The sequence below is a fragment of the Nerophis lumbriciformis genome, linkage group LG10 (genome assembly GCF_033978685.3).
Source record: "Nerophis lumbriciformis linkage group LG10, RoL_Nlum_v2.1, whole genome shotgun sequence".
Lineage (NCBI taxonomy): Eukaryota > Metazoa > Chordata > Actinopteri > Syngnathiformes > Syngnathidae > Nerophis > Nerophis lumbriciformis.
Genome location: NC_084557.2, coordinates 8628597 through 8655157, shown reverse-complemented (window position 1 = coordinate 8655157; position 26561 = coordinate 8628597). Strand labels below are relative to the sequence as shown.

The following is a 26561-nucleotide window of genomic DNA, read 5'->3' as shown; positions in this document are numbered from 1 at the left end:
AGTCTGGATTCATATTTCAATATTTGCCAACCTTTTGCGGTTCCAACGGGCAACTTTTCACATTTCAGCAGCCATTTTTTCCCTCACATACCCTAGAACAGTGATTCTCAAACTGTGGTACGCGTACCACTAGTGGTACGAGGGCTCTATCTAGTACAAAACCCAAAAGCAGTGAAGTTGTCACATGGTGTAAATGGTAAATAAAAACAGATTACAATGATTTGCAAATCATTTTCAACTTATATTCAATTGAATAATCTGCAAAGACAAGATATTTAATGTTCGAACTGAGAAACTAAATTTTTTTTTGCAAATAATCATTAACTTTGAATTTAATGACAGCAACACATTGTAAAAAAAGTTGTCACAGGGGCATTTTTACCACTGTGTTACATGGCCTTTTTTTTTAACAACACTCAGTAAACGTTTGGGAATTGAGGAGACACATTTTTTTAAGCTTCTCAGGTGGAATTCTTTCCCATTCTTGCTTGATGTACAACTTAAGTTGTGGTATTTTAGGCTTCATAATACGCCACACATTTTCAATGGTCTGGACTACAGGCAGGCCAGTCTAGTACCCGCACTCTTTTACTATGAAGCCACGCTGTTGTAACACGTGGCTTGGCATTGTCTTGCTGAAATAAGCAGGGGCGTCCATGGTAACGTTGCTTGGATGGCAACATATGTTGCTCCATAACCTGTATGTACCTTTCAGCATTAATGGTGCCTTCACAGATGTGTAAGTTACCCATGTCTTAGCCACTAATACACCCCCATACCATCACAGATGCTGGCTTTTCAACTTAGCGCCTATAACAATCCGGGTGGTTCTTTTCCTCTTTGGTCCGGAGGACACGACGTCCACAGTTTCCAAAAACAATTTGAAATGTGAACTCGTCACACCACAGAACACTTTTCCACTTTGTATCAGTCCATCTTAGATGAGCTCAGGCCCAGCGAAGCCGACGGCGTTTCTGGGTGTTGTTGATAAACGGTTTTCGCCTTGCATAGGAGGGTTTTAACTTGCACTTACAGATGTAGCGACCAACTGTGATTACTGACAGTGGGTTTCTGAAGTGTTCCTGAGCCCATGTGGTGATATCCTTTACACGCTGATGACTTTGCGCCTATAACAATCCGGATGGTTCTTTTCCTCTTTGTTATGGAGGACACAACGTCCATAGTTTCCAAAAACTATTTGAAATGTGGACTTGTCAGACCACAGAGCACTTTTACACTTTTAAAGTGGCATCTTAAGTGCACAGGAAGCCAGTGCAGGTTAGCCAGTATAGGTATATGTATAGGTATATATGTATATAGGTAAATACAGTATAGGTATCTATGTATGTAGGTATATAAAGGTATATACAGTATAGGTGTAATATGATCAAACTGTTTTGTTCTTGTCAAAAGTCTGGCAGCCGCATTTTGTACCAACTGTAATCGTTTAATGCTAGACATAGGGAGACCCCAAAATAATACGTTACAGTAATCAAGAATGCATGAATAATGATCTCAGCGTCGGTGGGACAGAGAAAATGTACCCAAATTTAGCGATCATATGCTCTACACTTTATTATTATTTGATCACACAAAAAGATGTTCCAAGCATTTTTTAAATTTTGTTTTAGTTATCAAGAACATATACTTAAATATCTACTTGTTACTTTGACTTACAATTTCATAGCAATTTGTCTTAAACCTGTTGGTAAAAAATAGAATAATTAAAAATAATACATATAAATATATATACATATACAATTATACATATATATATATTATATGTATATACATATATACAGTAGTTGAGGTTACTGTGGTTTCTCCGTTATACAGTGCTCAATACCGGGGTAGAGCACAATATACGTTAGGTCAGGAAAAAACACAGAGGCTATTTCATCCCCACAAGCCTGCTTCACATGTTTCCCTGCTCTTCAGGGGAGCCCAGATGGGAAAACTCCCCTGAAGAGCAGGGAAACCTGCAAAAAGGGCTTGTAGGGATGAAATAGCCTCTGCGTTTTTTCCTGACCTAATGTGCTTACCGTATTTTTCAGACTATAAGTCGCAGTTTTTTTTCATAGTTTGGGTGCGACTTATATTCAGGAGCGACTTATGTGTGAAATGATTAACACATTACTGTAAAATATCAAATAATATTATTTAGCTCATTCACGTAAGAGACTAGACGTGTAAGATTTCATGGGATTTAGCGATTAGGAGTGACAGATTGTTTGGTAAACGTATAGCATGTTCTATATGTTATAGTTATTTACCATAATATGTTACGTTAACATACCAGGCACGTTCTCAGTTGGTTATTTATGTCTCATATAACGTACACTTATTCAGCCTGTTGTTCACTATTCTTTATTTATTTCAAATTGCCTTTCAAATGTCTATTCTTGGTGTTGGCTTTTATCAAATACATTTCCCCTAAAATGCGACTTATATATGTTTTTTTTCCTTCTTTATTATGCATTTTCGGCCGGTGCAACTTATACTCCGGAGCGACTTATACTCCGAAAAATACGGTACATATATACAACAATACAGTTACAAGCGGCCTTCTGTGGGCAGACATAATTGCGATAAGGCTCTCGATAATGGGAAAAACGCATTTAAAAGATGAACAAATCAGAGGCCAGAAATGATTAAGATCAATGTTACTGTTTTTTTGTAAAATGTGCAGTTAATAAAAGTGTTTTGATGGTGACAGTTTTAAACTATTTAGATTTCCACAAAATGCTAGATCTTTAATAGACAGAGAAGCGATGATGTACTATTCTATCAAGGAATTACCACAGTGTCCAATCAGATGACTTGATGTCATAATACACAGCACGGGGATTGCTATAATCAGGGGCGTCACTAGCTTTTAAGGACAGGGGGGGCTTAGCCCCCAGGAGATGCACAGGGTGCGAGCGAACGTAGCGCACGAGCACAAAACTTCACAAACGGCTAACAAAGACTTAGAAATGATTCATTGTTATTATTATTATTTTTTTAAAAATGCACAGGACGAAATTAAATGCTCCCCGGGACGATGGCTTTTAACCATTTTTTTTCCTTTTTCTTTTTATGTATTTATTAATTTTACATTTTATATTAAATGTCTTGGTTTTTCCTCCCTCTGAAAATCCTATGAAATGTTTAACAAGCCATCCTATAATAATACAACAGCTATTAATGTAACAATACAATAAAACAAATATATTTAATGATGTTTTTTTCATTATTTTAACAATAGGCTAATGTATATTACTTTATATAGATTCTACAAGAAACACAAAACTTAAAAACTAAATTATTTACAATTGCACACACAAGGTTTCGTGCAGCTTCACTCATTGTAAAGGAAGATAATGTGCTTCGTACACCTGCAGGACCGCAAGCAAGGTCGCAGAGAAAATGCGTACTGGAATTTGAGTGATGTGGGCATTTTCTATATGAACAAGTGGAATGGTTTGGATACTGACGCACTAAAGGGGCTCTCTACCTTACGCTATGAAGTGAGGGGAAACTGAGTGAATAATAACAGGTTATATGATTTATTTAAACTCATATGCGGGCCGCTTTATAATGAATATGTCGGCATGTATTTGTAAAAAAAATATATATATATACTGTATATAACACCAAATTATTTAGGGGGGCGTAAGAATATTTTATGGGGGCTTGAGCCCCCCTAAAATAGGCCTAACAACGCCAATGGCTATAATCATGACATTTCTGTTAATGTATCTTTGTGAGGGCATCCCTCAGTGTGTGTATCTATAAGTGTATTTCTCTGCAGTGTCAGGGTTATGTACAGTAAGCACTGCACAGATGCTCACCTCTAATAAACCTGCTAAGTCACGTTCATCATCAATATTTCATCTCTTTGACCTTAGTGCTGCTGCATACTTCATTACCTTTTCTTGGTACTGCCTCCTGGAAGAGTCCAGAGACTGAATGAGAGCGGTGGCGTGGCCCACAAACATGGCGAAACAGGTGGCGCCCACGATCATGCTGAGGATGGTGAGCCAGACGTCGGCCATGCCGATTGGCGGGTACAACCCGTAGCCGATGCACAGCATGTGGCTCATGGCTTTGAACAGGGCGTAGGAGTACTGCTGACCCCACGTGTCGTTCTGCACAATGAGCAGAAAAAAACGCTTACCATTTGGACAAAAATGTCGTGATACCGCAAAGAACATGCTGGCCATTCCTCCAGATCAGTGGACACAAACACATTTGCTTGTTGTAATAAACTTAAAGTACACATCGGATATACAGAAAAATAAATTACTTTCAATGGCCTGTAGAGGAGCTTAATGATTCAACTTCATGTGGGCCATATAACTTTAGTGGCATTCTTTTTAGAGGGCGGTAATGTGTTAAGGCAGGGGTCGGCAACCCAAAATGTTGAAAGAGCCATATCGGACCAAAAATACAAAAAAGAAAATTGGTCCGGGGCCGCAAAAAATTAAAAGTTATAATGAAGGCAATACATAACGTAAGTGTCTATATTAGCCTACTATCAAAATGACTATTTGTCGCAGGCTGACAGAAATGTAATATTTATTCTACACAATTTTACAACAATGGAAAACATTAGTAAAACAGAGGCTTCTCAGAAGGTGAGATAACTCATGGAAATGACTGACTTAGAATGGCCAAAGGAATAGATGTGTGTGTCCAAGTTAAAGGGGAACATTATCACCAGACCTATGTAAGCGTCAATATATACCTTGATGTTGCAGAAAAAAGACCATATATTTTATTAACCGATTTCCGAACTCTAAATGGGTGAATTTTGGCGAATTAAACGCCTTTCTATTATTCGCTCTCGGAGCGATGACGTCACAACGTGACGTCACATCGGGAAGCAATCCGCCATTTTCTCACTTTCGTCTGTGTGTTGTCGGAGGGTGTAACAACACGAACAGGGACGGATTCAAGTTGCACCAGTGGCCCAAAGATGTGAAAGTGGCAAGAAATTGGACGAAATTTGTTCAAAATACGAGGCTGTGGGGAAAGCCGACGAAAGGGTCAGTCGTTTGTTCCGCACACTTTACCGACAAAAGCTATGCTACGACAGAGATGGCAAGAATGTGTGGATATCCTGCGACACTCAAAGCAGATGCTGACATCAACTCCAAAACTGGACAGATCAGCTTTCAGGAAAAGAGAGCGGATGAGGGTATGTCTACAGAATATATTAATTGATGAAAACTTTATTCATTACTCGCGGTTTTACGTAAATTATTATACATAAACTGTGTTTACCAATAATTTAGCTTAAAAACATTTATTTTTTCAATCATTCGAGTACATTCGGGTAGTCTTGTGTAATGCAGTATTTTGTGTCTATTTAGGTATGGTTAACCTGAGTGCTGAAATCGTGGAAAAATATATGTTCTTAGCGCGCCTGAAATGGGCTGTCTGCACTCTCAAAGTGCATGTTGTTGCCAAATGTATTTCATATGCTGTAAACCTAGTTCATAGTTGTTAGTTTCCTTTAATGCCAAACAAACACATACCAATCGTTGGTTAGAAGGCAATCGCCGAATTCGTCCTCGCTTTCTCCCGTGTCGCTGGCTGTCGTGTCGTTTTCGTGGGTTTCGCTTGCATACGGTTCAAACCGATATGGCTCAATAGCTTCAGTTTCTTCTTCAATTTCGTTTTCGCTACCTGCCTCCACACTACAACCATCCGTTTCAATACATGCGTAATCTGTTGAATCGCTTAAGCCGCTGAAATCCGAGTCTGAATCCGAGCTAATGTCGCTATAGCTTGCTGTTCTTTCCGCCATGTTTGTTTGTGTTGGCTTCACTATGTGACGTCACAGGAAAATGGACGGGTGTTTATAACGATGGTTAAAATCAGGCACTTTGAAGCTTTTTTTAGGGATATTGCATGATGGGTAAAATTTTGAAAAAAACTTCGAAAAATAAAATAAGCCACTGGGAACTGATTTTTAATGGTTTTAACCCTTCTGAAATTGTGATAATGTTCCCCTTTAAAGGAAACGGCACTGTGGAGGGAGGCGTGGCCAGCGGCCTGCAAGAGCAGACATCGCCGCCCCTGTCCATGGTGCTGAGGACAGCGCACCGACAGACAGGGGCGTGTCAGTGCCGGCTGCGAGACACAGCTGAACAGGTGATTAGACTTCCCAGGTGGTACGAGTTATCTAATCACCTGTTGTCTTTAACAGTAGCGGCCGGGAACAGGAGAGGAGAAGGATTTTGGAGAGACTGAAAAGTCCTGGAGAGAACGATTATCTGATGAGCTTGTTAAGAAAACATTAAACCTTTGTTCAACTCTGCACGCCTGGCTACTCTGACGTATGTATCAGTGGAACCGCGAGGAAGCGACTTCTACAGGCACACTGTCTGATTTATTACAATCTTTGCAAGCTGGGTAAAGTTTTGCTGTGGTCTAAAACGGTACACAAACAACTATCAGAAATGCAGCCGATATTACCTACAGATTATAAGACATGCAAATATGAATTAAATACACCAAAGACATAAGTAAAGGAAATTAAATGAGCTCAATTATACCTACAAACGGGGCATAACGATGCAATATGTACATACAGCTAGCCTAAATAGCATGTTAGCATCAATTACCTTGAAGTCATGCACTGACCAAATATGCCTAAATTAGCACTCCAACAAGTCAATAACATCAACAAAGCTCACCTTTGTGCATTCACGCACAGCATAAAAGGTTTGGTGGACAAAATGAGACAAACAAGGAGTGGCATAAAATACGTCTTTCTGTGGCAGCCTCGGAGAAAGTTGTACATACAACTATACAATATCCTAAACTAATACCCTACTGTGCAATATTACCCTTCGAATGCAATACACCCGACACTGATTGTTAGTACTCCGGTACTCTTGTCTTGTTCTGTATATTGTACAGTATTTTGTATATTGTTTTGTATATTGTACAGGATTGCTTATTATTTTTATTGGATAGTAGTCTGTTTATTTCAATTCTTATTTGTTATCTTTATTACATCTTGTGTAATTTCTTTTTATCCCATATTTGTTTCCACTACCGCACCTTAAGTTGGAGTCCTTAATCTCGTTATATGCAAATATAATGACAATAAAGTCCATTCTATTCTATTCTATTCTATTCTACATGTACACAAACTACAGTGAATTCAAAGACCGCCAAAATTAGTAGGACAGAACGGCGCCCGCCAAAAACTCACCAGTGAAGCATGTTTAATATTAACAGTGGGATTTCTAACAATTAGGGAGGTTTGTGTCATGTTTGTCCTCCTACAGAAAACATATTAAAACAAAACATATATTTTTCACCTCATCTTTTTCCATTTTCCACTAGGGCGGCGCTCTCGAGCCGCGGGTTACCGACCCCTGTGTTATGGTAAAAGAGTGAAAACCAGGGGACATCAATAAAGTATCAATTTTAACTATTTAAAAAAATAATAATAATAAATAAACTTAAAGTATAGTTGGGAATACAAATATGTAAATAATATACCATTTAAAGGAGTATATTTCACAGTAAAGTCTAATTTTAGGAAGCTGGGACAGGTAAACGCTATTTTTTTTTGTTTCAACTAATCTTTTAAATCATATTTGTGAATGTCTAAATGAATGATTAGCTATCACTGTAAACCAATTTGTTTACATGTACAACTTTCTCCAACACTGCCACAGAAAGACTTGTTTTATGCCACTCCTTTGGCTCGTTTTGTCCACTAAATCTTTTATGCTGTGCGTGAATGCACAAAGGAGAGCTTTGTTGATGTTATTCACTTAAAGGAGTTATAATCAAGCATATTTGGTCAGTGCATGACTGCAAGCTAATCGATGCTAACATGCTATTTAGGCTAGCTGTATGTACATATTGCATCATTATGCCTCGTTTGTACATATATTTGAGCTCATTTAATTTCCTTTACTTATGTCCTCTGTGTATTTAATTTATATCTGCATGTCTCATTACACATTATCTGTATGTAATATTGGCTGTATTTCTGATAGTTGTTTGTGTGCCACGTTGTTCCAGACCACAGCAAACGTTACCCAGCTTGCCGAAGAAAAAGACAGCCCGCTGTTCCCCATTACCCACACCTTCGGCCATTCTAAGAGTTATCTCACCCTCTGGGAAGACTCCGTTTTACTAATGTTTTCCAATGTTGTAAAAATGTGTAGAATAAATATTACATTTCAGCATTTCTGTCAACGAAGAATTGCGACAGTCATTTTGATAGTAGGCTATTATAGCTCATATTGACACTTACATCACGTGTTGTCTTCATTATAACACTTATATCAGGCTTTTCATTTTTGCGGCTCCAGACAGACTTTTTTTTTTTAATTTTGTACCAATATGGCTCTTTCAACATTTTGGGTTGCCGACCCCTGGAATAGGCCAATATCAAAAAAGTAGTCCGAGTGCGTGTGTGTTATATGTGCGTTAAAAAGCGCAGTTAAAGGAACTTATCGTTAACGTGTTATTATCGCGCTAACTTTCACAGTTTTTTATTTTATTGGGACTTGTAATGGTGGTTCTTTGGTCTACACTTTGCATAGTTTTTACAGACCATCTTCAAATCGCTTTCTGACCTATTTACGTGCCTCCACTTCGACTGCGTCTTCTCCCTGTCAGCCATGTTGTAGTTTTTAGCACTTCTATATGGAGTCTATTGACAGATATAAGTTCGAACTATACACTACTTTGTATTAGAAATGGCAACAGCGGAGGATTTTAGCATGCGCGTGCATGTACTAGCCCAGGGGTGTCAAACTCGTTTTCATTGGGGGCCACATCGCAGTTATGGCGGCCCTCAGAGGGCCACTTGTAACAGTGAATAATATATACATTTTAAATTGCTTCATTACACAATTATTTATTGTAATATATTTTTACATACACTAAGAAAAATATGTAGAATTTAGAGTGAAGTTTAGCAGCCGAAATTTTACCATCAAATGTAGCATGTTTTTTAGAATGTATACTGTAAATGTAAATGGGAAAACAGTACCACTGTTTTACTGTAAAATCCACGGTCATTGTTTTTACGGTGTAAATGGAAAAACAATATTACACATTTTTTTGTTTTGTGTTTTTACGGTTAAATTCTGGCAACTGAGCTACCAGTTTTTACAAAAAAAAATGTTTTACATTGTACAATTTCATGGATAAGTTACTTCAAAATCATGAGTCAAGCAGATATTTAAGTACTTATTTTGATGTTTGGAATGTGTGATGATTAGAGATGTCCGATAATGGCTTTTTTGCCGATATTCGATATTCCGATATCGTCCAACTCTTAATTACCGATTCCGATATCAACCGATACTGATATATACAGTTGTGGAATTAACACATTATTATGCCTACTTTTGTTGTGATGCCTCGCTGGATGCATTAAACAATGTAACAAGGTTTTCCAAAATAAATCAACTCAAGTTATGGAAAAAAAAATGCCAACATGGCACTGCCATATTTATTATTGAAGTCACAAAGTGCTTTTTTTTTTAACATACCTCAAAACAGCAGCTTGGAATTTGGGACATGGTCTCCCTGAGCGAGCATGAGGAGGGCGGGGTTGAGGTTTGGGGTAGCGGGGGGTGTATATTGTAGCGTCCCGGAAGAGTTAGTGCTGCAAGGGGTTCTGGGTTTTTGTTCTGTTGTGTTTATGTTGTGTTACGGTGCGGATGTTCTCCCGAAATGTGTTTGTCATTCTTGTTTGGTGTGGGTTTACAGTGTGGCGCATATTTGTAACAGTGTTAAAGTTGTTTATACGGCCACCCTCAGTGTGACCTGTATGGCTGTTGACCAAGTATGCTTGCATTCACTTGTGTGTGTGAAAATCCGTAGATATTATGTGACTGGGTCAGCACTCAAAGGCAGTGCCTTTAAGGTTTATTGGCACTCTGTACTTCTCCCTACGTCCGTGTACACAGCGGCGTTTTAAAAAGTCATACATTTTACTTTTTGAAACCGATACCGATAATTTCCGATATTACATTTTAAAGCATTTATCGGCGGATAATATCGGCAGCCCGATATTATCGGACATCTCTAGTAATGATATAATATTTGTTGCAATATTAGATTAAGTTTAAAATATATGAAATTGCATACAGTACATGTATTTTTTTCCGTCAAAACAGAAAGTTGACTATAATTAGAAACAAATACATGCATGGTCATTCCGGGCCTTTGCGGGCCACATGAAATGAGGTGGCGGGGCCAGATATGGCCCCCGGGCCTTGAGTTTGACACCAATGTACTAGTCAGTGTGTCCCACAACAAGAGGATAGCAAAAAAGAAGGAACTTATTGACGACAACGGCGGACTCGCACAAAGCTATTCGAGTAAATTTCTACCATTTATGGATACATCCGCTTACGTCTCCAATTGGAGAAATGTCACAAGTTGGGTAAATACCAAACTGCTCGTTTGGAGGAAGGAAGGCAAGATTGTTTTATAAATATTTCTGCAATGCCTCCATTAAATTTTCGGGACTTATGCAGATCCACAAAAACAGGTGCCAATAGGTAAGAGAAGTTGGTCCCCTCTAATGGAAATAACCAAAACATACCACCATCTTATTCCGTGTGACCCAGCAATCAGGAGGGAAGTCTTGCAGCATGGGAACCAGGAACTGCAGACAGCCGTCCCAATGACACAGCAGCAGCATCATACCAATCAGGTTCATGATACGCACCATGGCGCTGGCCAGGTCGTAGGTCATGTGGAAAACCTGATACACACACAGATTATCACCATTAATGGAAGTGAAACAATGACATGAATATCTCCTTGTAAATACATCCATGAAATTTGAATTGTCACTCATGCAATCAGAGGATTTGTAAAGTGGAGTCTGTCCTGTGATGATGGCTACAAAACGTCCTACTGTATGTGGACCATAGTGCTCTTAATCTTCTACAGAGAACAAAAGGCTAGAACAGTGTTGCATAATAACCTGTATGCAATATTAGTGGCCTATGGTGAAAGGGCATTATAAAAAAAAATAAGATACCGCCGATATTACGGTTAAATGAGTGTTGGTTTGTGTTTTAGGCTCAAGAGAGTTCTCTAAATAATTGAGAATGACTGTATTAAGGTATGAATATCAAGTGTATTGGAGCAATGTATGCCACACTTACGCTGTGTTCCATTTGTACTGGAAAAGTCTACATTTTCAAGTTTCAACTGGAACGCCTCCCAAGGTCGGATTTCATACTCGCAAAGTTCTCGACAACTCCGAATCGTCTTCCAAATATGTCTACTCTGAGTATAAAAACAATAGGATCTCCTGTAATATCCGTTATCGGCACTTCGGAACAGTTTTTGTGGCACTAAATCAGCCGTATACGTTATATTGTTGGACGTATGAATGCTACATTCCATAGCCCTCCCTCCACAGTGGCAGGTGAATTCACGCAAAACACTTTGAACACCATAAAACTTACATACTTTAACATAAAACTTAAGTGGGTGCTTAAATATCAATGTATTCGATACTTGGACTGGGACTGTAGTTTGTGAACCGCAAAGTAGCCAGGGAACACTATAAGAATATACACTTTGGAACCTCAATTTAAGAACCCCTGATTGTACAACTGTTTCAATTTACAAAACACGGGCCGAATAAAAATATTATAATTGACCAAGTGTCTAAAATGGTTCTCATTCATCCAGGTCATTGTCATCTCACATTCAATAGATCGCAACTGGACTGTTTAGTTTGTCTTAGAAGACGTGTTGTGTCTCATCCGAGTAGACTTCATCAGTTCATGTTCATAGACTTCAACTGGTCAGATCTAGTCTTAGACTTAGATTGGTCAGTTCTCGTCTAGCGGCTGGTGTCAATACCTCAGTAGGCTTCATCGGTTCCTGCTCTGGACTTTGACTGGTCAGATCTAGTCTTCTACTTAGATTGGTCAGATCTAGTCTAGCGGCTGGTGTCAATACCTCAGTAGGCTTCATCGGTTCATGCTCTGGACTTAGACTGGTCAGATCTAGTCTTTGACTTAGATATGTCAGATCTAGTCTAGCGGCTGGTGCCAATACCTCAGTAGGCTTCATCAGTTCCTGCTCATAGACTTAGACTGGTCAGATCTAGTCTTAGACTTAGATTGGTCAGGTCTAGTCTAGCGGCTGGTGCCAATATCTCAGTAGGCTTCATCAGTTCCTGCTCATAGACTTAGATTGGTCAGATCTAGTCTTCAACTTAGATTTGTCAAATCTAGTCTAGCGGCTGGTGTCAATACCTCAGTAGGCTTCATCGGTTCATGCTCTGGACTTAGACTGGTCAGATCTAGTCTTTGACTTAGATTGGTCAGATCTAGTCTAGCGGCTGGTGCCAATACCTCAGTAGGCTTCATCAGTTCCTGCTCATAGACTTAGACTGGTCAGATCTAGTCTTCGACTTAGATTGGTCAGATCTAGTCTAGCGGCTGGTGTCAATACCTCAGTAGGCTTCATCGGTTCATGCTCTGGACTTAGACTGGTCAGATCCAGTCTTCGATTTAGATTGGTCAGATCTAGTCTTAAAGACTTAGATTGGTCACATCTAGTCTTAGACTTAGATTGGTCAGATCTAGTCTAGCGGCTGGTGTCAATACCTCAGTAGGCTTCATCGGTTCATGCTCTGCACTTAGACTCGTCAGATCTAGTCTTAGACTTAGATTGGTCAGATCTAGTCTTAAAGAATTAGATTGGTCACATGCAGTCTTAGACTTAGATTGGTCAGATCTAGTCTAGCGGCTGGTGTCAATACCTCCGTAGGCTTCATCGGTTCATGCTCATAGACTTAGACTGGTCAGATGTAGTCTTAGACTTACATTGGTCAGATCTAGTCTTAAAGAATTAGATTGGTCACATGCAGTCTTAGACTTAGATTGGTCAGATCAAGTCTAGCGGCTGGTGTCAATACCTCCGCAGGCTTCATTGGTTCATGCTCTGGACTTAGACTGGTCAGATCTAGTCTTTGACTCAGATTGGTCAGATCTAGTCTAGCGGCTGGTGTCAATACCTCAATAGGCTTCATCGGTTCCTGCTCTGGACTTCGACTGGTCAGATCTAGTCTTCGACTTAGATTGGTCAGATCTAGTCTAGCGGCTGGTGCCAATACCTCAGTAGGCTTCATCAGTTCCTGCTCATAGACTTAGACTGGTCAGATCTAGTCTTCGACTTAGATTGGTCAGATCTAGTCTAGCGGCTGGTGTCAATACCTCAGTAGGCTTCATCGGTTCATGCTCTGGACTTAGACTGGTCAGATCTAGTCTTCGATTTAGATTGGTCAGATCTAATTAGATTGGTCACATCTAGTCTTAGACTTAGATTGGTCAGATCTAGTCTAGCGGCTGGTGTCAATACCTCAGTAGGCTTCATCGGTTCATGCTCTGGACTTAGACTGGTCAGATCTAGTCTTCGACTTAGATTGGTCAGATCTAGTCTAGCGGCTGGTGTCAATACCTCAGTAGGCTTCATCGGTTCATGCTCTGGACTTAGACTGGTCAGATCTAGTCTTCGATTTAGATTGGTCAGATCTAGTCTTAAAGACTTAGATTGGTCACATCTAGTCTTAGACTTAGATTGGTCAGATATAGTCTAGCGGCTGGTGTCAATACCTAAGTAGGCTTCATCGGTTCATGCTCTGCACTTAGACTGGTCAGATCTAGTCTTAGACTTAGATTGGTCAGATCTAGTCTTAAAGAATTAGATTGGTCACATGCAGTCTTAGACTTAGACTGGTCAGATCTAGTCGAGCCCACTGATGAAGTCTACTCGGATGAGAGGCAAAAGGTTTTCGTAGACAAACCAAACTTTTTCTCAATGTACAAACATGTTCATCCATTTTGTGCCCGGAAGCACGGTCATTGTGGGCGAGCTGATTGCTCTCTCAGTTCAGTGCTACTTTGTGTGCTATTTAAGTGTTTTGTTTTTTTAAAGTTTGCTAGCTCAATATGAGTCCAAAGAAAGCAATTGACAAGCAATGTGTGGTGTGAAACATTCAGGAAGTATATTCAATATAAATATACAGGAATATGAGTTAAAATAAATAATAATATAACTTGTCATTCTGCGATGAGGTGGCGACTTGTCCAGGGTGTACCCCGCCTACCGCCCAAATGTAGCTGAGCGGTAGAAAATGGATGGATGGATAACTTGTCATTATTCACTATGATTATAAATCATTAGAAAACCCTTTGTCAGCGCTTATTAACAAATCTAATTTGTTTCATCAGTAACGCCCGCATTACTATTCTGAAAATCCAGTCCACGTTTTCACTGTAACCCTTAGCAAGGTCGAGTCAGACCACAGCAGCATTAAGGCTACGTTTAGTGCGTTAACAACACTGCAGGGTAGGATGTCCAATTCAACATTTTTTTTTGTCGAATCTGACCTTTTTATGTAATCGTTCACATTCCAAAAAAATGTTTTTCCAGACTTCAATGTGAATGCAAACTGACCAAATACAGACATGGCGTCATGATGTCGTACGTCCTAGAGTGTTTACAGAAGTAAACCAGGAAGTAGACATGCTTTAATTGTAGTGGTCAGAATAATTGTATCTAAGTTATCACAAAACTTTGTGTTGCCATGAGTTCCCGGCGAGAAGACAAAAGCTGTCTTTGATCCTACCAAGAAGAAGGCTTGTAAAACTCCACTGTGTAGGATGGGAAGCAACATGAAGGTGTTCTGTTTCTTTGATGTATTGTAATCCACAGAAAGATTTTGTCTTGACCCGAGAACTACAAAGCGGAGAGAAAGCAGGACCTGCCCAAGCTCCAGGCACCTCTTCTTTGAACTGTTTTACGACCTTTTCTTTGAACCGACCTTTTCTTTGAACTGTTTTGTAATCAAAGGCAATGGCTGTTTACGACCCCGCCTCCCTTAGAAACAGCTGTTGCCATGTAATCAGGGAAAGTCCAAATAAAAGAGGAGGCGTACTCTTTCATCAGAGTGTGGTGGAACTGTACAAAGAGTACAGTCCAGACGTTTCTCCTCAATTGAGCCAAATTGAATTATGTCTCTTTTTAATTCCTTGCTTCTTGTCTTGTTTAATAGACGTCATCAGTGTTTGAACCTGACAGTAGTTGTCTCAGTACTGGCGCATTTGTGGCAATTTCAAGAATTCTGTACAATCAAAGTCAACATTTTGTGAACCGCAGAGAAGATTGGGGACATTTGTCTCGATGTCTGCTCTGAAGAACGTGTTGGCGATCAGTGGTGGAACTTTGACTGACGTGAGTTCCTAAAACATTATTTTCACCTGATTCTGCTAATTTGTCAACTAATTTATTTTGTATCAGTCTAATTCATTGAATATTAATGACTCTTATGATATGCCTCATCATAATTCGCCATTATGCTACCGGAGCACGAGAGAGTTCACACTGAGGTCGCATCATAACACTATCTGATTGATTTGTAATATAAAACTCATAATTATAATGTCTATAATATTGCTGACAGAAAAACTACTTCCAAACTGCATGATAAGCAAAGCATACTACTGCAGTTTTGCAGTACATGTGGGCTACTTAAACTTAATTGATGCATTTTGCTGAATTTCCCCCAGGGATCAATAAAGTACTTTGTATTCTATTCTATTTTAATAGCCTTACTATTACTATTCTAGAGTAGTGTTTTGGGGGCTCCGAAGACTGGATGCATAGTCAAAAAGGTGGAGTTCTATGAGTGTTTTTTATCTTCACTTTTATCGTTTTCACCCTAAAAGACAGGTTATTGTGATAGTCCATATCACCAACCCCTACTGGCCAGGTGTGGCCTGTGGGCCTTGAATTTGAAACCTGTGGTCCATTAAAGGGGAAGTGCACTTTTTTGGAATTTTGCCTATCGTTCACAATCATTATGAAAGACATGACGACGGATGGATTTTTTAACACATTCTAAATATTAAATAAACGTAAATAAAAGTCTGCTTACAACGGAGCCAATGGGAGCGCCACTGGCCTAGTGGTTAGAGCATGGGTGTCAAACTCTGGCCCGCGAGCCAAATTTGGCCCAACGAGTGCTGGCCCAGTCACATAACATGTGCGGCTTCTGCACGCACACACATTAGAATGCAACGCATGCTTAATCAACAGCGATACAGGTTACACTGAGGGTAGCCGAATAAAAAACTTTAACACTGTTCGAAATATACGCCACACTGTGAATCCACACCAAACCAGAACCCTTTGCAGTACTAACTCTTCCGGGACGCTACAAGGTGTGTGTGTGTGTGTGGTAGCGGGGGTGTATTTTGTAGCGTCCTGGAAGAGTTAGTGCTGCAAAGGATTCTGGGTATTTGTTCTGTTGTGTTTATGTTGTGTTACGGTGCGGATGTTCTCCCGAAATGTGTTTGTCATTCTTGTTTGGTGTGGATTCACAGTGTGGCGTATATTTCTAGCAGTGTTAAAGTTTTTTATACTGGCACCCTCAGTGTAACTTGTATCGTTGCTGATGAACTATGCGTTGCATTCGCTCGTGTGTGCGTACAGAAGCCGCACATATCTTGTGACTGGGTCTGAACGATGTTAGAATGGATGAAAAGCGGACGTGACGATAGCTCGTAGAGTACGTTAAAGGTTAATTTGTTCAACTTTGGCCCGCGGCTTTGTTCAGTTTTAAATTTTGGCCCACTCTGTATTTGAGTTTGACACCCCTGGGTTAGAGTGTCCGCCCTGAGATCGGTAGCTTGTGAGTTCAAACCCCGGCCGAGTCATACCAAAGACTATAAAAAATGGGACCCATTACCTCCCTGCTTGGCACTCAGCATCAAGGGTTGGAATTGGGGGTTAAATCACCAAAATGATTCCCGGGCGCGGCCACCGCTGCTGCCCACTGCTCCCCTCACCTCCCACGGGGTGAACATGGGGATGGGTCAAATGCAGAGGACAAATTTCACCACACCTAGTGTGTGTGTGACAATCATTGGTACTTTAACTTTAACTTAACCTACTTTAACCTCAGGGCATTCAATCGATTGCAACTGGACTGCTTGGTCCTGGTTTTGGCACCAGCCGCTGGACTCGATCTGACCAATCTAAGTCTATGAGCAGGAACTGATGAAGCCAACTCGGATGAGCGGCGAAACGTCTTCCAAGACAAACCAAACAGTCCAGTTGCGGTCAATAGAATGCCCTGAGATGACAATGACCTGGATGAATGAGAACCTTCATAGACATACCTACTGTAACTAATCAGTAAGTGTAAATAAATACATTTGATTTTTGTGGGTTCTACCTCCTCCCACTGGTGAATGTAGCGGATGAGTCTGGAAAGGCGCAACAGGCGCAGCAGGCTGAGGATCTTGGTGAAGCGCACGATCCTCAGTGCTCGGGCCGTCTTGTAAAAATCAGAGTCGATGCGAGTCTCCACGATGAGAAAGATGTAGTCCACGGGTATGGAGGAGATGAAATCCACCACAAACCAACTCTTCAGGTACTTGATCTTGATTTGCCGAGGGTCCAAGATGATCTCCGTGTTGTCCTCCTTGACGATGCCAGTGCGGAAGTTGAGGACCAGGTCCATAAGGAAGAAGGTGTCGGAGACCACGTTGAAGACGATCCAGGGCGGCGTGTGCTCGTCCTTGAAGAAGGTGATGCCCACAGGGATGATAATGAGGTTTCCCACCATCAGAAGCAGCATGGTCAGATCCCAGTAGAACCTAACACACACACACAAAACATAGTCCAAGAACAAACACATCAGTGCACAAACAATAATACAGCAAAGAGACTGGCGCGGGTTGCACTGACACAGGAGTTGAATACAAAAGAAACCAATTTGATGCTTTTTTTAGTGTTTAGGATGTAGCACCAAGGGCGGAATATAACAACCAATTTGAGGATGTGACAATCTGGGGGAGGAAAAAAGAATACAATACCCAATACAATGTCCCGACCAGGGGCTGCGTCAGGAAGGCCGTAAAAACTAAGCCAAAACCATTCATGTCATTGATTCGCTAAGTAGTTAGTCTGAACAAACTGCCCAGTATCATGTTGAGATATTATAACAAATATTTAAATTAGGTTTGTCACTTGTTTGAAATATGTAATCACGATTAATCGCATTTTGTTCATAGTTAACTCAAAATTAATTGCGATAATCGCCGATAAATATCATTTTTAATCATTAATACCGTAATTTCCGGACTATAAGCCACTACTTTTTCCCCTCGTTCTGGTCCCTGCGGCTTATACAACGGTGCGGCTTTTCTACGGCTTACGGTAACCAGGGGCGCGCACTACCGAGGATGCGCGAGACCGAGGCAGACATCTGGCGCCAGGTAACGAGAGCAAAACAAAGAGTAGGAGAGCGTCAGCGACAGTTTGCGCGAAGGAAGTGTCCATGCAAACACCCTCAATATGGAAAACAAACGGAGAAGTGCATATGATGCTGCTTTTAAGTTAAAGGCAATCGATCTGGCAGTCAAAGAAGGAAATAGAGCTGCTGCACGTACCCTTGACATCAATGAATCAATAGTGAGACGTTGGAGACGGCAGCATGAAGAACTGAATCAATGCAAAAAGACAAAAAAATCCTTCAGAGGTAATAAAAGCAGATGGCCGGAACTTGAAAACTTTCTTGAGGACTGGGTGAACACACAGAGAGCAGACGGCCGGGGTGTTTCCACCGTGCAGATCCGACTGAAAGCCCAAACAACCGCCAAAGAAATGAATATTGAAGATTTTAGAGGTGGACCATCATGGTGTCTCAGATTTATGAGACGAAAAGGACTGTCCATTAGGGCACGGACGACTCTGAGTCAGCAACTCCCTCCCGACCACAAGGAGAAAATAACAACCTTCCGCGAATTCACACAAAGAAAGATAGACGAATATTCCATCGGACCGGACGAGATAATAAACATGGATGAAGTGCCTCTGTCTTTTGACTTGCCTCTCACAAGGACTCTGCACGAATGCTGTTCGCCATGTCAAAGATGTGAAAGTTTGATTGAATGATTGAAAGATTTATTGTTAATAAATGGGAGGCTTTGCGTTCCCAAACAGTCATCTCTGTCCCGACAATCCCCTCCGTGGTAGCAGGAACCCCTATATACTACGGTAATTACACATCAAAACGCCTGCGGCTTATAGTCGGGTGCGGCTTATATATGGAGCAATCTGTATTTTCCCCTAAATTTAGCTGGTGCGGCTTATAGTCAGGTGCGCCTTATAGTCCGGAAATTACGGTAAGTGTACCCTAGACAGACAATTCTCAAGTTTTAACGCATGAATGGACAATTAATTTGCTTTCACGAAATGTGTTATAAACATTATGCTTTTTTCAACAGCTCAACAAGGACAAACGCAATTTTTTATTTTTTTATTACCTGTTTATTTACATGGTCTCAGTATAGAAATGTACTAAACCACTCCTCCATACGTCATCAGCCGGATTGGTATAAACTACCCTGAACTGTGAAATGTGGTGGAAACACAAACCACACACATCCTGAACTTTTGGTGGAAAAGGGCCTTATGTGGCCAAGTGGAAAGAAGAATGGAAGTTACACTGCACGTGCATTGGGCTCCAGCAGGGCTGGTATCAGCGCAGTAATGACCCCATAATGGCCCCTGAGTTCAGTTCAAAACTTGGGAGACAACATATTTTGCTACACATTCCTAGTTGTCAGGTTTGTCACTGACAGTTTAGTTATGTTTTGAGTTTTCCCTTTGTTTGTCTTTATTTCCTGTCGGCGCTCTTATTTTGGTTATTTCCTACTTGTCTCCCTGAGTACTGTGTCCAATCAGCTGTGGCTGATTGGCACCTGGCCACACCTAGTGTCAATCAGCCAGCTACTATTTAGACCTGCTTTTCCCTCCGGTCAGTGCTGGAGTATTGTCAATGTCGCTAATTATTGTCGAGTTTAGTGTCATTTATACTTGTCGATGTCATTTATACTTGTCGTTGTAGCTCTGTCTACTTCTGTTCACTCTGCTCATGTCATAGTTCATCCTGCTCGTTTCTTGCCACGTGAGTTTTGTTTATTCGTGTCACAGCAAGTGTTTTTGTTTCTTGTCCATAGTTTAGCCTTTGTGCTAGTTTCTGTTCATAGCCAAGTTTGTTCTCCGCCTTGTGTGCGCCTTTTGTTTGTACCCTTTTGTTTGTTTTTGGTTATAGTGTTAAATTAAATCATGTTTTCCTGCTCAATGCCTGCCGCCATCTCTGCATCTTGGGGTTCGTCACCTACACAACCTGACACTAGTGCTCCTGTTGTACAGAGGAACTTGGACCCCTGCAAACACATTGTCACACTCTTACATTGACATTTGAACCTTGCTAGAAAACTTACAACACTGGGCTCCAAACTTGTGATTTACATAACTGAGGTGTTCCTCTCCTTTTTGGCAGATACACATTTTTTTGTCTGTCCAGAGTCGGGACCCGGGGTGGACAGACTCTGTATTTAACCGATGCACCGCCTGTGCATCGGTTAAAGTTAGTTAAAGTCCCAATGATTGTCACACACACACTAGGTGTGGTGAAATTTGTCCTCTGCATTTGACCCATCCCCTTGATCACCCCCTGGGAGGTGAGGGGAGCAGTGGGCAGCAGCGGTGCTGCGCCCGGGAATCATTTTTGGTGATTTAACCCCCAATTCCAACCCTTGATGCTGAGTGCCAAGCAGGGACGTAATGGGTCCCATTTTTATAGTCTTTGGTATGACTCGGCCGGGGTTTGAACTCACAACCTACCGATCTCAGGGCGGACACTCTAACCACTAGGCCACTGAGTAGGTTGGGAACATCTCTGCGCTGCTGACCCGTCTCCGCTCGGGATGGTTTCCTGCTGACCCCACTATGGACTGGACTCTTACTATTATGTTGGATCCACTATGGACTGGACTCTCACAATATTATGTCAGACCCACTCAAGATCCATTGCATTCGGTCTCCCCTTGGGGGGGGGGGGGGTTCTCATAGTCATTCACATCGACGTCCCACTGGGGTGAGTTTTTCCTTGCCCTTATGTGGGCTCTGTACCGAGGATGTCGTTGTGGCTTGTGCAGCCCTTTGAGACACTTGTGATTTAGGGCTATATAAATAAACATTGATTGATTGATTGATTTTCCGTATAAGGATTTATGTACCATATTTTTCGGACTATAAGGCGCACTTAAAATCCTTTCATGTTCTCCAAAATCTACAGTGCGTATAACCCGGTGCGCCTAATGTACGGAATAATTCTGGTTGTGCTTACCGACCTCGAAGCAATTTTATTTGGTACAAGGTGTAATGATAAGTGTGACCAGTAGATGGCAGTCACACATAAGAGATATGTGAAGACTGCAATATGACGCCAGTAAATAACACCAAAACTTTAAATGTTCCATTGAAAATAAAGAACATTACACATGTTTATTCCCATTAAATTCCCATTAATTCCCATGGAAAGTTTCCAACTTTGAATATATATTTTGCAACCCTAATCTTGATTACAAGGAAATAAAAGACCACACTCAAAGACTAGGTGTTAACAAAAACAACTCTACAATGGTAACATCAAATACAACAGATTCTACAATACAACATTCATGCTTAACTTTTCCCTCTATTATTCCTAAAATATGTTATCTCTCCTTCACACCAACATTGTGCTTCTGGCCGAGGACGGCCATTGAAATTCTCATCTGATTTGCTCAAAAGGATGTATTGATTTTCAAGACTGACTGCTTAGGAATCGTCACCAGTGTGTTGATCTCTATCTGCAGCTGTGTGACGAATGCACTTGTGTCATCTACATTGCCTTGTTTTTTTTTCTTTTCTTTCTGCATGCTGCATTAAATTTGTCCTCGAAGCAGGTGATGTATGAAGGAGCTTTTGTAAGCATCTGCTTCAAATACAAACAGCGCGTTAATCAGTCCGATGCACCGCCACCAAGTCAGGCAATCCTCACAAACTCCTACCGAATACGATCTTGATATGCGAGGGTGTGTGATTGCATGCACAATCAATCTCAGAGAACTAATTAACCTACGTCCATCCGACATCAGCCTGGCGTACCTGTCGACCGGCACCGGCAGCACAAATCAACAGCCTCCGGAGATGCACACATAAAAGGTACTTGTGACTTGTGAGAGCGTACAAACACACGTCGTGTGTGGTAATGATCAGAGGAGAATCCACTTCAAAACAGAGCTGACTAAGTTAGGTTTAACAAATGTAATGAATAGGGGTGTAACGGTACACAAAAATTTCGGTTTGGTACGTACCTCGGTTTAGAGGTCACGATTCATTTTCGGTACAGTAAGAAAACAAAATAAAAAAATGTTGGTTATTTGTTTAACACATTTGTAAACAATGGCATAACATACATATACACACAGGGTCCATTGCCAGGGTTAATGTGGTCAACGTATATAAAGTAAAAACTAAATAAGATAAGGCTCAGAATGGTTTCTTAACAAAACCTTTCTACATATGAAGTGCTTTTTTTGATTGATTGATTGAGACTTTTATTAGTAGATTGCACAGTACAGTACATATTCCGTACAATTGACCACTAAATGGTAACACCCCAATAAGTTTTTCAACTTGTTTAAGTTAGGGTTCACGTTAATCAACATTAAAGGGGAACATTATCACAATTTCAGAAGGGTTAAAACCATTAAAAATCAGTTCCCAGTGGCTTATTTTATTTTTCGAAGTTTTTTTCAAAATTTTACCCATCACGCAATATCCCTAAAAAAAGCTTCAAAGTGCCTTATTTTAACCATCGTTATATACACCCGTCCATTTTCCTGTGACATCACATAGTGAAGCCAACACAAACAAACATGGCGCATAGAACAGCAAGCTATAGCGACATTAGCTCGGATTCAGACTCGGATTTCAGCGGCTTAAGCGATTCAACAGATTAGGCATGTATTGAAACGGATGGTTGTAGTGTGGAGGCAGGTAGCGAAAACGAAATTGAAGAAGAAACTGAAGCTATTGAGCCATATCGGTTTGAACCGTATGCAAGCGAAACCGACAAAAACGACACGACAGCCAGCGACACGGGAGAAAGCGAGGACGAATTTGGCGATCGCCTTCTAACCAACGATTGGTATGTGTTTGTTTGGCATTAAAGGAAACTAACAACTATAAATTAGGTTTACAGCATATGAAATAGATTTGGCAACAACATGCACTTTGAGAGTGCAGACAGCCCAATTTTCATCAATTAATATATTCTGTAGACATACCCTCATCCGCTCTCTTTTCCTGAAAGCTGATCTGTCCAGTTTTGGAGTTGATGTCAGCAGGCCAGGGAAGCTAGGGTCGATATTCTTCTCTTGATCATCTTCGGTGGCATAAGGGACGGTGTGAGCCAAGACATCCAGGGGGTTTAGCTCGCTCGTCTGCGGGAACAAACTGCCGCCATTGCTTGCCGTGCTACCGAGGTCCTTTGTCCCTGAATTGCTCACACACTCTGGCAGATTCAATGGGGGTCTGGCGGCATATTTCTTTGACTTTATCGTTGGAAATGCATCTGCTTTGAGTGTCGCAGGATATCCACACATTCTTGCCATCTCTGTCGTAGCATAGCTTTCGTCGGTAAAGTGTGCGGAACAAACGTCCAATTTCTTGCCACTTTCGCATCTTTGGGCCACTGGTGCAACTTGAATCCGTCCCTGTTCGTGTTGTTACACCCTCCGACAACACACCGACGAGGCATGATGTCTCCAAGGTACGGAAAACAGTCGAAAAAACGGAAAATAACAGAGCTGATTTGACTCGGTGTTTGAGAAAATGGCGGATTGCTTCCCGATGTGACGCCACGTTGTCACGTCATCGCTCCGAGAGCGAATAATAGAAAGGCGTTTAATTCGACAAAATTCACCCATTTAGAGTTCGGAAATCGGTTAAAAAAATATATGGTCTTTTTTCTGCAACATCAAGGTATATATTGACGCTGACATAGGTCTGGTGATAATGTTCCCCTTTAGTGTAACATAGTATGGTAAGAGTCATTCAAATAACTATAACATATAGAACATGCTATACGTTTACCAAACAATCTGTCACTCCTAATCGCTAAATCCCATGAAATCTTATACGTCTAGTCTCGTACGTGAATGAGCTAAATAATATTATTTGATATTTTACGGTAATGTGTTAACAATTTCACACATAAGTCGCTCCTGAGTATAAGTCGCACCCCCGGCCAAACTATGAAAAAAACTGCGACTTATAGTCCGAAAAATACGGTACTCAGGACCTTCGTATTGTGAGGCACATGCACTAACCCCTGTTCCACCGTGCTGCCTGTCCGGACAATATGGTAGTAAGAAAGATGAAGTATGCACTTTCGGGGGCCACATTAAATGACATGCGGGCTTGAGTTTGACACGTCTGGTCTACCCAGTATTGTTCAGTAAGTTATTGTGCAAGAAGAAAGATGTTCCATCAAACGCTACCTAGAGTACGCCTCTCAAAAAGGGGCCCCGGTGGGATCAAGTTCCATTTGCTGTATTTCTCTGTTGTCCGTCAAAAAAAGCATTAGCGCCGCTCTCTTCATCCGCCTGTTATCTCTGCAGTGACACAGTGGTCCTAATTGCTCATCCCCTCTCTGGCTAAATCCACCGTTATCTCCTGGGAATCCATGTCATCTCCAGAAGTCAGCTCCCATCAGCCAGATGTTGAGTAGTTAGCATTATGGCCCTGCGCACGTCTTTGTGCTGCGGAACATCACAACAGCTGGGCCAAAAAAAAGTGTGCGGGGGTGGGGGGGACAGTGCATTATGGCCGTCCTCTGCAGAGCCTCCTGTTTGCTCATCAGCTGACCGTGCACGTAACAAACATCCGGCGACTTGCTGGCGTAATCCGGTGCCGTACCCTAACCGTGGACTTCGCCGGAGAGGAACCTTGCACGATTTGGGTCAGAGTGCGACTCGGTTAAAGAGCACCGGCGCACAAAGAGAGAGGAGTTATAAGCAAAGTGAACACAAAAAGGCTTAAAATGGTGAAAAGGAGCTTAGATCAATCAGGACAGCTGAAAAAGAAGGATCACATTTGTACTGGAGATACTTATCTCTTGCTGCCAGAGCGCAGCTGCCTGCATGCAGTCGGTGGCTTAACACACACCTGTACTGCGGCTCAGGACCGCCATCACATTAACTGCCGGCGTCTGCTGCTGTGTTCACTGCAGCCACGATAACATACCACTGTCTCTCAAAAGTCATGATATTGCTGTATGATAATCATCATAATCATAATAATAGATAGTCTAGACCAGTGGTCCCCAACCTTTTTGTAACTGCGGACCGGTCAACGCTTGGAAATTTGTCCCACGGACCGGGGGTTGGGGGGGTATGGTATTTTTTTTATTTTTTTTTGTCATAAGAAAATACAATCATATGTGCTTACGGACTGTATCCCTGCAGACTGTATTAATCTATATTGATATATAATGTAGGAACCAGCTTTGTCTTCATGCTTCCATAGTTCCATGCCAAGTAAGTTTTTGTTTATTGTTCATAGTTTCTGCCTTTGTTTCATTAGTCTAGTTCAGTAGTTCTTAACCTGGGTTCGATGGAACCCTAGGGGTTCGGTGAGTCGGGCTCAGGGGTTCGGCAGAGGTCAAGACACACCCGACTCATCGTGTAAATAAAAACTTCTCCCTATCGGCGTATTACGGATACGGCAACAGCAGAAGTCAGACTGATTTTCAGGTGTGTAATTTGTTGTGAGTTTATGCACGCATGTGTTGGTTTTGTTGTTTGAACAAGGTGATGTTCATGCACGGTTCATTTTGTGCACCAGTAAAAAAACATGGTAACACTTTAGTATGGGGAACATATTCACCATTAATTAGTTGCTTATTAACATGCAAATTAGTAACATATTGGCTCTTAACTAGTCATTATTAAGCACTTATTAATGCCGTATTCTGCATAGCCTTATTATAACCCTAACCCTCTAACCCTAACCCTTTTTTGATTGATTGATTGATTGAAACTTTTATTAGTAGATTGCACAGTACAGTACATATTCCGTACAATTGACCACTAAATGGTAACACCCGACCGAATAAGTTTTTCAACTTGTTTAAGTCGGGGTCCCTAACCAAATAACTCTAAATTAAGTCCTTGTTACTTAGAATATGTTCCCCATACTAAAGTGTTACCAAAAACATATAACTTTGTCCTGAATTTGAAAAAAAAATAAAAATTTATTTTTCACTAAAGAAGGGTTCGGTGAATGCGCATATGAAACTGGTGGGGTTCGGTACCTCCAACAAGGTTAAGAACCACTGGTCTAGTTTGTTCTCCGCCATTGTGCGTGCCTTTTGTTTGCTTCCTTTTTTGTAGTCTGTTAGTGTTTAAAATAAAAGATGTACTTACATTCACGCCTTGCCCGCGCCAACTTTCCTTTGCATTCCGGGAAAACAAACCCCAAGGACCACGTATTGACAGTTACAGTGGGAAAATATATTAAACATACTTGTTGAAAAAAACTTCTGCCTTGTTCTTAATCAGGGGTCACCAACGCGGTGCCCGCGGGCACCAGGTAGCCCGTAAGGACCAGATGAGTAGCCCGCTGGCCTGTTCTAAAAATAGCTCAAA

The 26561-nt window shown here is 41.1% G+C and overlaps 1 protein-coding gene across 1 annotated transcript in view; it reads right to left on the bottom strand.

The window, feature by feature from the left end:
* LOC133612690 (potassium/sodium hyperpolarization-activated cyclic nucleotide-gated channel 3-like) overlaps positions 1 to 26561 on the bottom strand; it is a 67673-nt gene that overhangs the window by 30745 nt on the left and 10367 nt on the right. The window contains exons 2-4 of the mRNA XM_061970325.1: positions 17246 to 17669; positions 10580 to 10741; positions 3912 to 4130 (exon numbers count right to left, since the gene is read on the bottom strand). Of these exons, the coding sequence (XP_061826309.1) occupies positions 3912 to 4130; positions 10580 to 10741; positions 17246 to 17669 (805 nt within the window). The remainder of the gene's footprint in view (positions 1 to 3911; positions 4131 to 10579; positions 10742 to 17245; positions 17670 to 26561) is intronic.